The sequence below is a fragment of the Cebus imitator genome, unplaced genomic scaffold (genome assembly GCF_001604975.1).
Source record: "Cebus imitator isolate Cc_AM_T3 unplaced genomic scaffold, Cebus_imitator-1.0 Scaffold161, whole genome shotgun sequence".
In the NCBI taxonomy this organism is placed as follows: domain Eukaryota; kingdom Metazoa; phylum Chordata; class Mammalia; order Primates; family Cebidae; genus Cebus; species Cebus imitator.
The window spans coordinates 3,504,604-3,520,524 of NW_016107476.1; the positions used below are offsets into that span (position 1 = coordinate 3,504,604).

At 37.1% G+C, this 15,921-nt stretch overlaps 1 protein-coding gene across 1 annotated transcript in view; it reads right to left on the reverse strand.

Annotated features, from left to right (window-relative positions):
* Positions 1-452: 452 nt before the first annotated feature.
* LOC119473473 (cilia- and flagella-associated protein 47-like) overlaps positions 453-15,921 on the reverse strand; it is a 73,316-nt gene continuing 57,847 nt past the window's right edge. Inside the window, exons 14-16 of the mRNA XM_037743993.1 lie at positions 13,114-13,330; positions 12,569-12,810; positions 453-655 (exon numbers count right to left, since the gene is read on the reverse strand). Coding sequence (XP_037599921.1) covers positions 453-655; positions 12,569-12,810; positions 13,114-13,330 — 662 coding nt within the window. The remainder of the gene's footprint in view (positions 656-12,568; positions 12,811-13,113; positions 13,331-15,921) is intronic.

The window sequence follows — 15,921 nt, forward strand, 5'->3', positions numbered from 1 at the left end:
ACTGTCACTTGCCATCACTAAAAGTGGATGAATCTCTCATGTCTTAAGGCTACAAAATCTTTCACAGCTGAAATATGTAAGAGTATCATCATGTCCTAGAAATATAGATGGGATTTGATAAAGGAGCTTTTGGCTTCTTTAATATTTCTAAGAACATTGGATAGAAAATTTGGTATACATGTAAAATATATGCTTGGTGACTGAGTCATGAAGTTAAGGCCTTCGGGATTGTACCAGAAAAAGGGTAAAATTACATATTACAGCTTTCACTTGACTCACATTTTTAATCCATCAAGTATATTCTCTGGATATATTTTTTGTTTCTCTTAATAAAATAATGTCATTTCAATGGCTCCCATGATGATGTTACATATTCAGTAGAGGCTCTAACAAAAACTAGTATTGTTGGCATGAAAGTCTTGGGTTTCAGAGTTAATTCTAGATACAGGTAACTATACAAACCAGTGTACACCCAACCAATTTATAGCCCTCAAAATAAAACCATGTTCAAGGAAAATAATTACATGCGCAACACATTTTAGTTTCACCATGTTTCCTTTTAAGACATGAAGAATAAATTCTCCTTCTTCTGGAGACCTGAAGCCTGGCTGCCATGTTACTTCACATTCCAGTGAGGAGTATGCTTCTACAGTGCCTACAGAAAATGTAGAGAGAAAATAAGACATTTTCCACATTTTAATTGTATTTATTTTTGTAACTATCCAAAATAAGAGTTAAGGTAAAAATGTAATGTCATTAAATAAATTATTAAAATTAAACTCCAAAACCAGAAAAATGCTAAGTGAGATATTATCAAATGAGTATTGACCTATAGAGTTTGATTAAAATAGAAAATGCATGCCTCATTTTTCAATTTTAATAGGCAAATAAAATACACAAAAAATATACCATTATTTGGAAAACAATAGAAAACTTAGCAATGAAGCAAATACTCTATGATTAGAGATAAATTTACATATAGACAGTAGAAAATCATTTGTGATTCCTAACAAAATTGCCCACTCCACATGTTTCCTGACATTCTGGGATGTTTGTCAGCATCGTTCATTCAGCTCACAGAAGGAAGAATTATCATTATCAGAGAACTTTTTTCTAAATACATACATCCCTAGAGATGTAGCTTCTGATTTAGCTATCGGTAATTAACACATTGCTACAATTCAAATACACTGAAAACTATGTGGTATCAGACACATTTGGTGTGAGCTGTTTTATCTGTTTAAATTCATCATTTCCTTTAAAGTAAGGAAAATAATATTTAATGGAAACAATAACTTAGGTGCTCTCTTCCTTCAGAAAGGGAGGAGCCCCTGAGTATCAGAGGCACAGGATACTGAATGAAAGAAATCAAACACCATCACAAGCAAACTTTGCCTTGGGTCAGGTTGAGTGTCATGGAATGGAAGTTTTCTAAGTCTTAAAAAGGATACAGTGCCTATCTCCCTCTTAGTTTTGCAGTGGCCATATAGGGAGATAACAACATATGTACAGAGAGTAACATAGTGTGTGATGCCCAGAAAATACCCAATATCAGATATTTTTAATACTCTTGAATGCCAACACTGTGTTAGGCACATTAAATTATAAAAAGAAAGCCAGGTGCAGTGGCTCACACCTGTAATCCCAGCACTTTGGGAGGCCAAGGCAGGTGGATCATAAGGATCAAGACCATCCTGGCTAACACAGTGAAACCCTGTCTCTACTAAAAATACAAAAAAAAAGTTAGCTGGATGTGCCTGTAGTTCCAGCTACTTGGGAGGCTGAGGCAGGAGAATCGCTTGAACCCAAAAGGCAGAGGTTGCAGTGAGCCGAGATAATGCCATCACCACTCCAGCCTCTACAACAGAGCGAGACTGAGTCTCAAAAAAAAAAAAAAGAAGAAGAAGAAGAGAACTTGTTATGGAAGTGCCATCAGTTTAATAAGGGTCCATCAAGATTACATTTGAATGTAAATAACAAAAAGCCCTGATTCACTGGGTTAAGTAGATAAGAGTTTATTTATTTTACTCAATCAAAATCCCAAGGATAGGTATTCCAGACCTGTCTTAACAGGTTGGCAATGCCTCCAAAGACCAGTGCGCTCTGCTAGCTTCCTATATTAACATTCCTTATCATGTGGCCTTCCACAATGTGAAAAGGTATCATATATCATGGTGGTTAAAAGAGCACAAATTCGGACTCCCAGGCAAGATGGCTGAATAGGAACAGCTCCAGTCTGCAAGTCCCAGAGATCAATGCAGAAGGTAGGTTATTTCTGCATTTCCAACTGAGGTACCCCATTCATCTCATTGGGACTGGTTAGACAGTGGGAGCAGCCCAAGGATGGCAAGCCAAAGCAGGGTGGGGCATTGCCTCACCCAGGAGGCAAACGGGGTTGGGGAACTCCCTTCCCTAGCCAAGGGAAGCTCTGAGGGACCATGCCGTGAGGAATGGCGCATTCTGGCCCAGATACTATGCTTTTCACACCATCTTTGCAACGCACAAACCAGGAGATTCCCTCAGCTGCCTACACCACCAGATCCCTGGGTATCAAGCACAAAACCGGGCGGCCATTTGGCAGACATCAAGCTAGCTGCAGGAGTATTTTTTTGTACCCCACTGTCTCCTGGAATGCCAGCAAGACAGAACCATTCACTCCCTGGAAAACGGGCTGAAGCAAGGGAGCCAAGTGGTCTTGCTCAGTGGATCCCACCACCTTGGAGCCCAGCAAGCTAAGATCCACTGGCTTGAAATTCTCGCTTCCAGCACAGCAGTCTGAAGTCGACCTGGGACACTTGAGGTTGGTAGGGGGAGGGGCGCCCACCATTTCTTAGGTGTGAGTAGGCTGTTTTCCCCTCACAGTCTATACAAAGCCATGGGGAAGTTCAGACTGGGTGGAGCCCACCGCAGAGCTGCAAAGCTGCTATAGCCAGATTGCCTCTCTAGATTCCTCCTCTCTGGGCAGGACATCTCTGAAAGAAAGGCAGCACCCCCATTCAGGGGCTTATAGATAAAGCTCCCATATCCCTGGGACAGAGCACCTAGGGGAAGGGGTGGCCATGGGTGCAGCTTCAGCAGACTTAATCATTCCTGCCTGCCTGCTCTGAAGAGATCAGTGGAACTCCCAGCACAGCATTTTAGCTCTGCTAAAGGACAGACTGCCTCCTTAAGTGGGTCCCTGACCCCCATGCCTCCTGACTGGCAGACACCTCCCAGCAGGGGTGGACAGACACCTCATAAAGGAGAGCTCCAGCTGGCATCTGGCAGGTGCCCCTCTGGGACAAAGCTTCTCGAGGAAGGAGCAGGCGGCAATCTTTGCTGTTCTGCAATGTCTGCTGGTTGATACCCAGGCAAACAGCATCTGGGGTGGACTCTCAGAAATCTCCATCAGACATACAGAAGAGAGGCCTGACTGTTAGAAGGAAAACTAACAAACAGAAAGCAATAGCATCAAGATCAACAAAAAGGATGACCAGACAAAAACCCCATCCAAACGTCACCAACATCAAAGACCAAAGGTAGATAAATCCACAGGGATGAGGGAAAAACCAGTATAAAAAGACTGAAAATTCCAAAAACCAGAACACCTCTTCTTCTCCAAATGATCACAACTCCTCACCAGCAAGGGAACAAAACTGGATGGAAAATGAATTTGATGAATTGATATAAGTAGGCTTCAGAAGGTGGGTAGTAATAAACTCCTCTGAGCTAAAGGAGCAGGTTCTAACCCAATGCAAGGAAGCTAAGAACCTTGATAAAAGGGTAGAGGAATTGCTAACTATAATAACCAGTTTAGAGAAGAACATAAATGACCTGATGGGACTGAAAAACACAACATGAGAACTGCGTGAAGCATACACAAATATCAATAGCCAAATCCATCAAGTGGAAGAAAGGATATCAGAGATTAAAGATTAACTTAATGAAAGAAAGCATGAAGACAAGATTAGAGAACAAACAATGAAAAGGAATGAACAAAGCCTCCAAGAAATATGGGACTATGTGAAAACACCAAACCTATGTTTGATTGGTGTACCTGAAAATGACAGGAAGAATGAAAGCAAGTTGGAAAACACACTTCAGGATATTATCCAGGAGAACCTCCCCAATCTAGCAAGATAGACCAACATTCAAATTCAGAAAATACAGAGAACACCACAAAGATACTCCTCAAGAAGGACCAACCCAAAAGAGCACAAATTCTAAGGTCTCCCTAGTTCAAACTCCAGAACTGGCACTTACTACCTGAAACCATGGACAATTTCCTTAATTGCTCTGTAGCTCAGTTTAATCACATGTAAAATAGAGAAAACAATTGTATTTAACTCAGAGAATCACATTGTGGGGATTAAATAAGCTCATGCTGGCAGGGAGAGCCACTTAGAGAGGAGGCAGGGGCAAGATTCCAGGCTGTGTAGAGCCCAGAGGGGTTTGGCATGGGAACCGCCACAGTTGAACACAACTTGGGATGCCCACACTCCAAGGCTTGCAGTGTTCCTCTAGAAGAATTTAGCCAGGGCATGTGTGCAGACTGACCTTCCCTCTCCTCCCCTGCTGGTATTAGTGTCCGTGTGCACCCCACCACACCACGACTGCTAGTACAAGTGCATCCCACCACCCTGGCCCCAATGAAGTGCTTTTGGCAGCATCACCAATAGGAATGCTGTGGCCAGCAGACCAGGAACACATCAGTCCCCACACCACAGCAGGTTCCTAATCTTCAGGAGCCAGAGAACAAACCTGGGGCCCAATACCAGTCCCCAGAGTTACAGCATACAGCCCAGGAGTACAGAGATAAGCCTTGGCATATGTACCCAAAACAGGAGCACCCAGATTTATAAAACAAGTTAAGACCTACAAAGAGACTTAGATAAACACACTAATAGTGGAGACATTAACGTCCCACTAACATTATCAGACAGACCACTCAGGCAGAAAACTAACAAAGATATTCAGAACCTAAACTCAAAACCTGACCAAATGGGCCTAACAGACGTATACAGAACTCTCTACTCCCAAACATCAGAGTATACATCCCTCTCATCTGCACATGGCACATACTCCAAAAATGACCACGAAACTGGCCATAGAAAAATTATCAGCAAGTTAAAAAAAAAACACCATCAGACCACAGCACAATAAAAATTGAAATCAATGCTAAGAAGGTTGCTCAAAACCATATAATTATATGGAAATTAACAACTTGCTCCTGAATGACTTTTGGGTAAACAATGAAATTAAGGAGAAATTAAAAATTTTTTTAGAACTAATGAGAAAAAAATATAACATAGCAGACTCTCTGGGACACAGCTAACACAATATTAAGCAGAAAGTTTATAGTGCTAAACACCCCCATTGAAAAGTTGGAAAGATCTCAAATTAACAACCAAACATCACAACTAGAGGAACTAGAAAAACAGTAAACCAACCAGAAAGCTAGCAGAAGACCAGAAATAACCAAAATCATAGCTGAAGTGAATTAAATGGAGACATGGAAATCCATACAAAATTAAAGCAAATCCATGAACTGGTTATTTGAAGGAATAAATAAGATTGATGGACGATTATCTAGACTAAGAAAGGAAAAAAACGATCCAAATAGATCAGAAATAACAAAGGTGACATTAATACCTATCCCACAGAAATACAAAAAAAAAAAAAAAAAACCTTACAAAATATTACAAACACTTCTGTACACAAAAAACTAGAAAGCCTACAAGAAACAGATAAATTCCTGGAAACATATAGCCTCTCATGATTGAACCAGAAGGAAATTGAAACCCTGAACAGACCAATAATGAATTCTGAAATGAAATCAGTAGTAAAAACCCTACCAACCAGAAAAAGCCCAGAACCAACAAGATTCACAGTCAAATTCTACCAGATGTAAAAAGAAGAGCTGGCACTATTCTTACTGAAACTATTCCAAAAAAATTGAGGGAGAGTGACTCCTCCATAACTCATTCCATGAGGTCAGGATGATTCTAATACCAAAACCTGGCAGAGATACAACAAAAAAAGAAAACTTCAGGCCCAAATCCTTGATGGACATAGATGTAAAGATTCTTAATAAATTACTAGCAGGCCATATCCAAGAGCACATCAGAAAGCTAATCCACCGTGTTCAAATAGGGCTTACACCAAGAGACATAGGTTGGTTCCACATACACAAATCAATACATGTGATTAATCACATAAATAGAACTAAAAACAAAAAATACATAATAATCTCAATAGATACAGAAAAGGCTTTCAACATAATTCAACATCCCTTCATATCAAAAGCCCTCAATGAACTAAGCACGAAGGAACACACCTCAAAATAATAAGAGCCATCTATTATAAACACACAGCCAACATCATGCTGAACAGGAAAGAGCTGGAAGTATTTATCTGTAGAATTAGATCAAAACAGGAACTTCTATTCCCATGATTTATATTCAGCATAGCACTAGAAGTCCTAGCCAGAGCAATCAAGCACGAGAAATAAATAAAAGATCCAAATAGGAAGAAAGTCAAACTATCTCTGTTTTAGGATGATAGGATTCTATACCTAGAAAACCCCATATTCTCTGATCAAATGGACCTAGATTGGATAAACAACTTCAGCAAAATTTCAGGATCCACAATCAATGTATGAAAATCAGTAGCTTTTCTATACAACATCTCAGCTGAGAGCTAAATCAGGAATGTGATCCCACTCACAATAGCCTCTAAAGGAATAAAACACCTGGGAATACAGTTAACCGGGAAGGTGAAAGATCTCCACAATGAGAATTATAACACTAGTGAAGGAAATCAAGGATGACACAAACAAATAGAAAAATATTTCCTGCTCATGAATTGAAAGAATCTATACTGTTAAAATGACCAAAGCAATGTACAGATTCAATGCTATTCCTCTCACACTACCATTGACATTCTTCATAGAATTGTAAGAGTACTATTTTAAAATTCATACAGAACCATATAAAGAGCCCCAAATTGCCAAAACAATCCTAACCAAAAAGAACAAACTTGGAGGCATCACCTTATCCAACTTCAAACTATACTACAAGACTACAATAATGAAAACAGCATGGTCCTGGTAGAAAAACAGACACATAGACCAATGGAACAGACTAGAGAGCCATACACAGAATTAAAGCCATACACCTACAACTATCTATTTTGACAAAATTGATAAAAACAAGCAAAAGAGAAAAGACTCCCTATACAACAAATAATGTTAGGATAACTGGCTAGCCATATGCAGAAAATTGAAGTTAGACTCTTTCTTTAGACAACATACAAAAATCAACTCAGAATGCCATAAAGATTAAAATGCAAAACCTAAAACTAAAAACCCTAGAAAATAACCTAGGAAATACCATCCAGGAGATAGGCTCCAGCAAAGATTTCATGATGAAGAAGCCAAAAGCAATTGCGACAAAAACAAAAATTGACAAATGAGACCTAATTAAACTAAAGAGTTTCTGCACAGCAAAATTAACTATCAACAGGTAAAAATACAATCTACAGAATGGGGAAAAAGATTTTTCAAACTATATACATATCTGACAAAAGTCTAATATTAAAAAATAGGCAAGGGATATGAACAGACATTTCTCAAAATAAGACATTCATGTAGCCAACAAGCATATGAAAAAAAAATTCTCAACATCACTAATCATTAGTGAAATGTAAGTCAAAACCACAATGAGATACCATCCCATACCAGTCAGAAGGGCTACTACTAAAAAGACAAATAATAACCAATGCTGTTGAGGTTACAAAGAAAACAGAATACTTATACACTGCTGGTGGGAGTTTAAATTAGTTCAGCCACTATAGAAACCAGTTTGGTATTTCTCCAATAATTTAAAACAGAACTAATATTTGACCCAGCAATCTCATTTTTGGGTATATATCCAAGTGAATGTAACTGATTCTACCATAATGACACATATATGTGTCTGTCCCTATTAACCATAGCAATCACACAAAATCCACCTAAATACCTATCAATACTAGACTGGATAAAGCAAATGTGGTATGTGTGTGTGTGTATATATACACTCCTGTTCTTTGGGGTTTGGGGGAGAATGTGATGGGAAGTAATTTCAACAAAGAATATTCAGTGCTATAAATAAAGCTACTTTAGTGCCCTGAGAAGAGCTGAAAGCAATGAAAGAATTTTACATCCATATTGACAAGTCAGCATGAGAAGAATTTTCTCCCTCCAATGAGCACAGTTTTATATTTTTTCTTCAGGAATATTAACTATATCAGGGGTATGGGAAAGAAACTGGCTATCTGTGAAGGAAAACAAAGTATTTCTCCCCAATACATTAAGATTGTTAAACTAAAAACACAGGAGAACGCTGGGCCTTAGCCTCTGTTTGCCTGATGTTGGGACATAAATCGTTCCTTACTGGAGACATCACTTGCTTATTGGCCCAGAGAAGACACCAGCAGGCACCAGAGAAATCTGGGAGCAGATTTTAGGTATATGTTTAATATATTCTAGATAAATCCTCTTCAGTTTGTTTGAACAGGTATCAAACAGTGGTTGTTGTATTATCAGCATTCCAGCTATAGCTTCTGACCAACCATCTGATCCTGTGCCGAGAGTATTTAAAAAGCTCACTACCCTATACTTTTTCTTGTATTAATATTTCTGTATTCTAAATAGGGAGGAATGTGCTGGGCTTGCCTTATGGCTGCCAAGGAAATACAATGATGATACTTAATTTTTGTAAAAGAGAAGTGGAATTACAATATTATAAACTAGAGCACGAGTTATACTTCTCGTGGTCTTTAGAACTCTTATTTTTGCAGGAGAGGTTTTTACATTTTATTTTCTTTGGTTGCTCATTGTACCTCTTATAACTTTTAACTAAACAATCACCAAATATACAAAGATATTTAATTTCAAGTAAAATATCTGTATAAGTAATGCTGTGAATACTTGCCTTGTTAAGAATACAACAATATGATGCTCAAATCTATTTCATATAGCATTGAAAAAAGTGTTTATAATTTGTAGCATATGTAGTTTTGCTTATGTTCCTTTCCTCAGAGTATTTATATAATTATTACTCAATTTCATATTGTTTTTACTTTTTTATAAATAGAAAGTGATGCTTTACTAAGGTATTTTTCTTGTGCTATATTGGTTTTCCATCCTGGACAATACATATATTCATATGCCTCTCTCTGTATTTTTATAAACTAAAACGAATAATTCTAAATTAAAATTTATATTGTCTTTGTCCTTTTTCCTAGAGGCATGATAGGTTTTGTATTTGTGCTGGGATAGTGGATATTGTAAGGGGAGAATATAAGAGTGGATTGATATATATTTTTTCTTTTTTGAGACAAAGTTTCGCTCTTGCAGCCCAGGCTGGAGTGCAATGGTGCAATCTCAGCTCACTGCAACCTCTGCCTCCCAGGTTCAAGCGATTCTCCTGCCTCAGCCTCCCGAGTAGCTGGGACTACAGGTGCCCACCACCATGCCCGGTGAATTTTTGTATTTTTAATAGAGACGTGGCTTCTCCATGTTGGTCAGGCTGCTCTCGAATTCCCAACCTCGGGTGATCTGCCCACCTCAGCCTCTCAAAGTGCTGGGATTACAGGCATGAGTCACCATGCCCAGCCAAGAGTGGATCGATACTTTCTAAGATAGAATTCACTTCTAATTGGACTTTTTCCTGTGGATATTGTTCATGTTTCTGCTTTATTGTTTTTGTTATCTTTATCCTTACTAAAACCTTGAATCACTCAATCCATAGACTTGCTTTTGATCAATTCACTCTCACTCTCTTTCTTACTTCTCTCACTCCTAGGTTATATGCAGTACCAGCTCTACCAGTCCCAGCCTTGCTCAATCCAGCTGAAGGGGAGAAAATCTAATTTATTTTCTCAACCCTCATAAATGTTTAATTGAGATACTTTCTTGAAAACAAAAGTCAGACCAACAAAAGAAAAACCAGCAGAAATTTACTGATCCATTATATACTCATCACATAGGAGAGGCCTCAGTTGAAAAGTATGTCTCTCAAGGCAGTGGCTTAAAGGTCTTGTTTAAATAGTATTTTAACAAAGAACAATAAATCTTAGCATAGCAAGACAAAGGAGAAAGCACTTCCAGTCTTTTAAAAGGCAGAAAGATATGAGAAGGTAGATTTTACCATGGCGGTAATAAGGCAAGCCTAGCACATTCCTCCCTATTTAGAATACAGAAATATTAATACAAGGAAAAGTATAGGGTAGTGAGCTTTTTAAATACTCTAGGCACAGTATCAGATGGTTGGTCAGAAGCTACAGCTGGAATGCTGATAATACAACAACCACTGTTTGATACCTGTTCAAAGAAATGGAATAATTTTTATCTAAAATATCTTAAGTGTACAGAAATATGTTCTCTTCTCTAATTACTCTCTCAGCACTACAATCGATTGAGGCAGGATCCAGTATTTTCAGTGTTATAATTTAAAAAGAGCTTGGTCAGGTGAATCTGTGAAATATTGATGAAAGTATACCTCAGATACTTAATAAATTACTATCTAGAATGGTTCTAAGTAAATCCACATTAATAAAAACATTAAACAACTGTATTGGTGACCTCCAAACCTACTGAAGGGACTGTCCCACTCTTCCCCTTGTTAAATTTGTCAAAATCTCTGTCTATACATCCACACTAAAACTAAGTGAATTTAATTTAATACTTAAGATTATTTTTATAACATTCCCTATTACAAGCATCTTTAGAGTTATATAAACCATTGATTTGGAAATGACTAATATTCACAAGAAAATATGCTTAAGGCAAGATTTCTACAAACCAGAACTCCTCTGAAATATGAAGTATAACTTATTTCTACTTAGACTCTAAATAACAACCATTGCTAAATTAAACTTAAAGAGAGAGGGAAGGGGAAGAGGAAGGGAAATAGAAAGGGAAGAAAGGAGGGAGGAAAGACAGAAGGAACGAAGCAGGTAGCAAGGGATTTCTAATGAGGATAGAGGGAAAGAGGCAGATTAGGTTATTACTCGGAGGATCCTTTTAGGAAAAATTTCCAAACAGATTTAGAAAATTTTTGTAATAAAATGACTATCCATTTATTTGGCACCTACTCTTTGCCAGGCACTAGAGAAGTTTCCCACATATTTAATCTTTGAGATGTATTCATCTCTCCATTTTACAGATGAGGAAACTTGTATTCATAGATACTTTGCTAAGTTAAAATAGCTAGTGAGCAGCTAAGATTATCCAAAGTCTGTTTTAGTTTCCATTCACGCAAAATTGGACTTCAGCTGTTATAAAGTACCAAATGAGTCACTATAGATACAAAGATCCGGCTCTTTTCATCTAGCTGGAAAGGCATGACATATACACAAGACAAAGATATGGTATTGATCATTCAACTTCTACATTGTGATCTTCTTTCCTAAATGATAGCTTGTGCCATCATGAGGTCCTCACAGCACAACACAAGGATGTTTGTAAAATTCAACAGGCTACTAAGCAAGTCACAGTTTAGCAGTTACAAGTGTTCATGTTACAGCAGGTATACTATGTAAAATTATAGACTCCAGGGAATGGCAGAAGCAAGGTTAAGAGGATGGTTCACAAATACAGGACATGTCAAACAAGATATATCTGAGATTGTCTTCTATTAATTAAAAATCATCTTACTTAGTTTTAAGTCCTTGATTTTATTAATTGGATTTTATGAGCTATATTCAATATTGGCTATAAGCAATTTCTAGATCTTTCTAAAAAAACTCATACTCTAGAAAAATATGTCATTCTGAATCGTACCATCATTATCTAACTAAAACTAAACAAAATTTAGTTTGTCCATAAGTATCTATGGTAATCAATTTTATCTTTCAACTGCTCCAGGTTGTGGGGCTCAGTTATTTGGTTAAACTCCAGGCCAGATGCTGTTGTGAAAGTGTTTTTTTTAGATGTAATTAACACTTAAACCAGTAAACTTTTTAAAACAATTTACAATATTGTATATATTCAAGGTGTACAACATAATGATTTGATATGCATATATACCGTAAAATAATTATCACAATCAGTTAAATAACATGCAGATTTCCTTTCATAATGTGGATGAGTCTCATCCAATTACTTGAAAGCCTTACCAGAAAAGACTGATGTCCCAAGAGGAATAATAAATTCTGCCTCCAGAATACCTTTGGACTCAAGACTCCACCATCAACTCTTCCCTGTATCTCCAGTCTAACACCCTGCCCTGCAAATTTCAAACTTGCCAGCCCACACAACCACACAACCTGTGAGCCAGAGCCAGTTCCTTAAAATGTCTCTCCTCTCTCTCTCTCTCTCTCTCTCTCTCTCTCTCTGTTGGTCTGTTTCTCTGGAGAACACTAATAAAGGTTCCATATTTCCAAATTGTATTATGCCTTTAAAAATAAATACCCCAGATGACAGTATCTCATTTACTTCTATACTCTTGGCACCAGTACACAGTACACACTCAATAAATAATACCAGTAGACATTAATACATGAAAAAATAAATCAATCAATCAAACAAACAATAAACTGTTACCGTTAGCTGGGCAAACAGAAAATGCTATCTCTCCTCCTGCGTTTACAGGTTGCCATTGAAACTGAGCAGAACAATTCTGAGGATTATACAATCTAACTGTCCCCCGAAAATACGTTTGTATTAAGAAGCCTCGTGGTCTCAATACTAGCTCATTAGGAGAAAGCTCAAGTTTTACTAGCTGGACAACTGCCATCACTAGGATGTGTCCACTGGGTACGTTGTTCACCGTAAACGTGAAAGACCTGTAACACAGCAAAAGCATCCACATTTAACCGATGATAGCTATTTGTGATTATAGAATTCAGCTACATGTAAAATGCAGAGAGCATTGATTAACATCCACAGTTATTAGCATGTAACACTTTAATTGTGAAAGATAATTAGATTGCTACTAAAATATCAATTTATATATCTAAAAATTGATGCACATATAGCTTCTATGTTTGGAGAACAAATATACAATACAATTATTCAGGCAAATGAATACCTATTCTACAAAAGTACACTTTGAATCTAACAAACAGGAATTCAAAAATAATTCTTACTTCCAAAAGTTTCCAACGGTAGGAGATTCAAATATCACTGAAATGTAAGTACTGGATGTAGGTGGAATTACATATGAAAATTGATTGGTCTTCTGAAGTTCTTCTAAATCAATATCTAACTGGAGCAAAACATGTATAGGTAGCATATTAACAACATGAAGTGCATGAGTATTTGGAGAGTTCACACAAATATTACCAAAGTTAAGGACAGAAGGCCCTGAAAAAAATGAAAAGTATTTTGTTAAATTTAAAGTTGGCAAATGCGTTCATTTACTTTTTAAGTTTTCAAAATATATTTTGATCAACCAATTTATATAAAAACGAAATTTAGAAAAATATTTACCATAATATCTGAAATTATTAAGTAAGCATTTTTTCTACATGATCATAATTAAATGTTTGGACATTATTGGCTATAATTCAATATAAATATATTCTAATTATATGGAAAACTATATGACTGAACAAGAACCATTCACTATAACTTATCTTAGTACCTTGATTTGCAACACTTCAACACCTCCTCTATTCCCACTAGTACAACTATTTTGTTCACTTATCTGTAATTTATGGAAACTGGTAAATTTCCCATGACCCATTGCTTAAGTTTTCCCCTTAAAATACCCAGGGTTTTATAAAAAAAAAGCAATTTTAAGAATTTTTAGTTTTGCCTTGCCTTTAACAGCTTAATTTAGTTAAGACTGACATATGGTAAACTGAACATACTTAAAGTATAGAAATTCATTAGTGTTGGTGTATGTATACACCTGTGAAACAATCACCACAATAAAGAGTGAATATTCATCACTCCAAAAATTTTGTGCCCCTTTACATTCCTTCTCTCCCACCATTCTCCATGTTATTGTATGCTGAATTCTTCCCTAGAGAATCTGCCTATCCACATGAATCAATTATCCTCTGTCCACATCTCCCTCATAGCCACTTTAACCATGGTTGGGATAAAATGAGAACTCCCACTTCAGACCATTATAGCCACTACTTCTTTAATCATAATTGTCCTCCAATCACTTGGTGAAAATGGATCTGGGGGTTACATTGCATAGCACCTCCATAAGGTTAAAAAGGAGTTTTCACTTGTTCTCCTAACTCACAGTCAGCCCAGATGCCTCATGTCTTACCTCACACAGGTATCTGCCTCTGCTTAAATGTACTTCTCAGAGATGCTAGCCACCTCATTAAAGATACTCTCCATGAAAACATTCTATTGTTCTTGATCTACTTGACCTGCTTTATGTTTCTTCATACCTTGTATACCAATGACGTATTACATAAGGATAAGTTTATTATCTCCCTCCTACCCCACCCAAAAGTAATCTCTATGAGAGCAGGAACTCAGTCTGTTTTCTTCATTGCTGTATCCCCAGAACCCAGAACTGTGTCTAGTATATGGCGGTCATTCAATCAACATTTTAAAATGACTGAATGGATAAAGGAATTACAATTAAACTTCAGGCATTTTCTAATGCAGCACACTCATCTTATGAATGAAGTGTTTTCACTAAAACTTTCTAAACACTTATTATGTGTAAGGCACTCGGTTCACACAATTATACTGTAGGGTAGGCAATATTATCACTTCCTATTTTACAAATGAAGAAACTCAGACCCATAGAGGTAAATTCTAATGTCATTGCACTAGTAGGTTGCAGAATCAAACCCAGTTTGGTCTTATCACAGAGTCTTCCTACCCTATAGCACACACTGTGTTCCTGAAGCACACAAACACAATTCCAGAGAGAGCTAAGCTAAGAATCCAAGTTTCAGGCATAGCTACATTATGCTACACATAAACGCATACATAGAAAATTTCTGTAATAATAAAGCAAATATTTGAATAAAAAATTGGGCAAAGAATTTGAAAGACATTTCTCCAAAGACCATATATGACATACGTAGACATTTCTCTAAGTGAGTACATGAAAATATATTCAACATCTTATTCATTTAGGGAAATGAACATCAAATCTACAATGAGATAACATTTCATACTCATCAGGAGGTCTATAATCAAAAAGACAGAAAATAACAGTGCTGGTGAGAATGTTGAAGAAATTATAACCCTTATACATTGCTGATAGGACTGTAACTTTGTGCAATCGCTTTGGAAAAACATTTTAGAGGTTTAAGTTAGATATAAATTTATCATACAACCCAGCAATTCCACTCCTAAAAATCAGAGAATTTTATGTGAATGTTCATAGCAGCATTATTGATCATAGCCTCAAACTGAAAACAACTAAATGTCCATCAACTGGGGAACTGATAAACAAAATGTGGTATACTCATAAAATGAGGTACTATTTCAATATAAAAAGGGACCAAAATATTGATTCTACCACATGGGTGAACCTCAGAAACATTGTGCTGAGTGTAAGAAGCAATATATGAAAGACTAGATATTGTACTATTCCATTTATGTTCAAAATAGGCAACTATATAGAGACAGAAAGTTGATTAATGGTTGTCTGAGGCAAGTTACTTTCTAAAAATAGAAAGTAACTGGTTGGGGCGTGGTATCTTACACCTGTAATCCCAGCATTTTGGGAGGCCAAGGCAGGCAGATCACTTGAGGTCAGGAGTTTGAGACCAACCTGGCCAACATGGTGAAATTCCCGTCTCAACTAAAAATACAAAAAATTAGCTGGGTATGGTAGCACTGTGCCTGTAATCCCAGCAACTCAAGAGACTGACTCAGAAGAATACCCTGAACCTAGGAGAAGGAGGTTTTGGTGAACCCAGATGACGCCACTGTACTCCAGCCTGGGCAACAGAGTGAGAGGGAGGGAG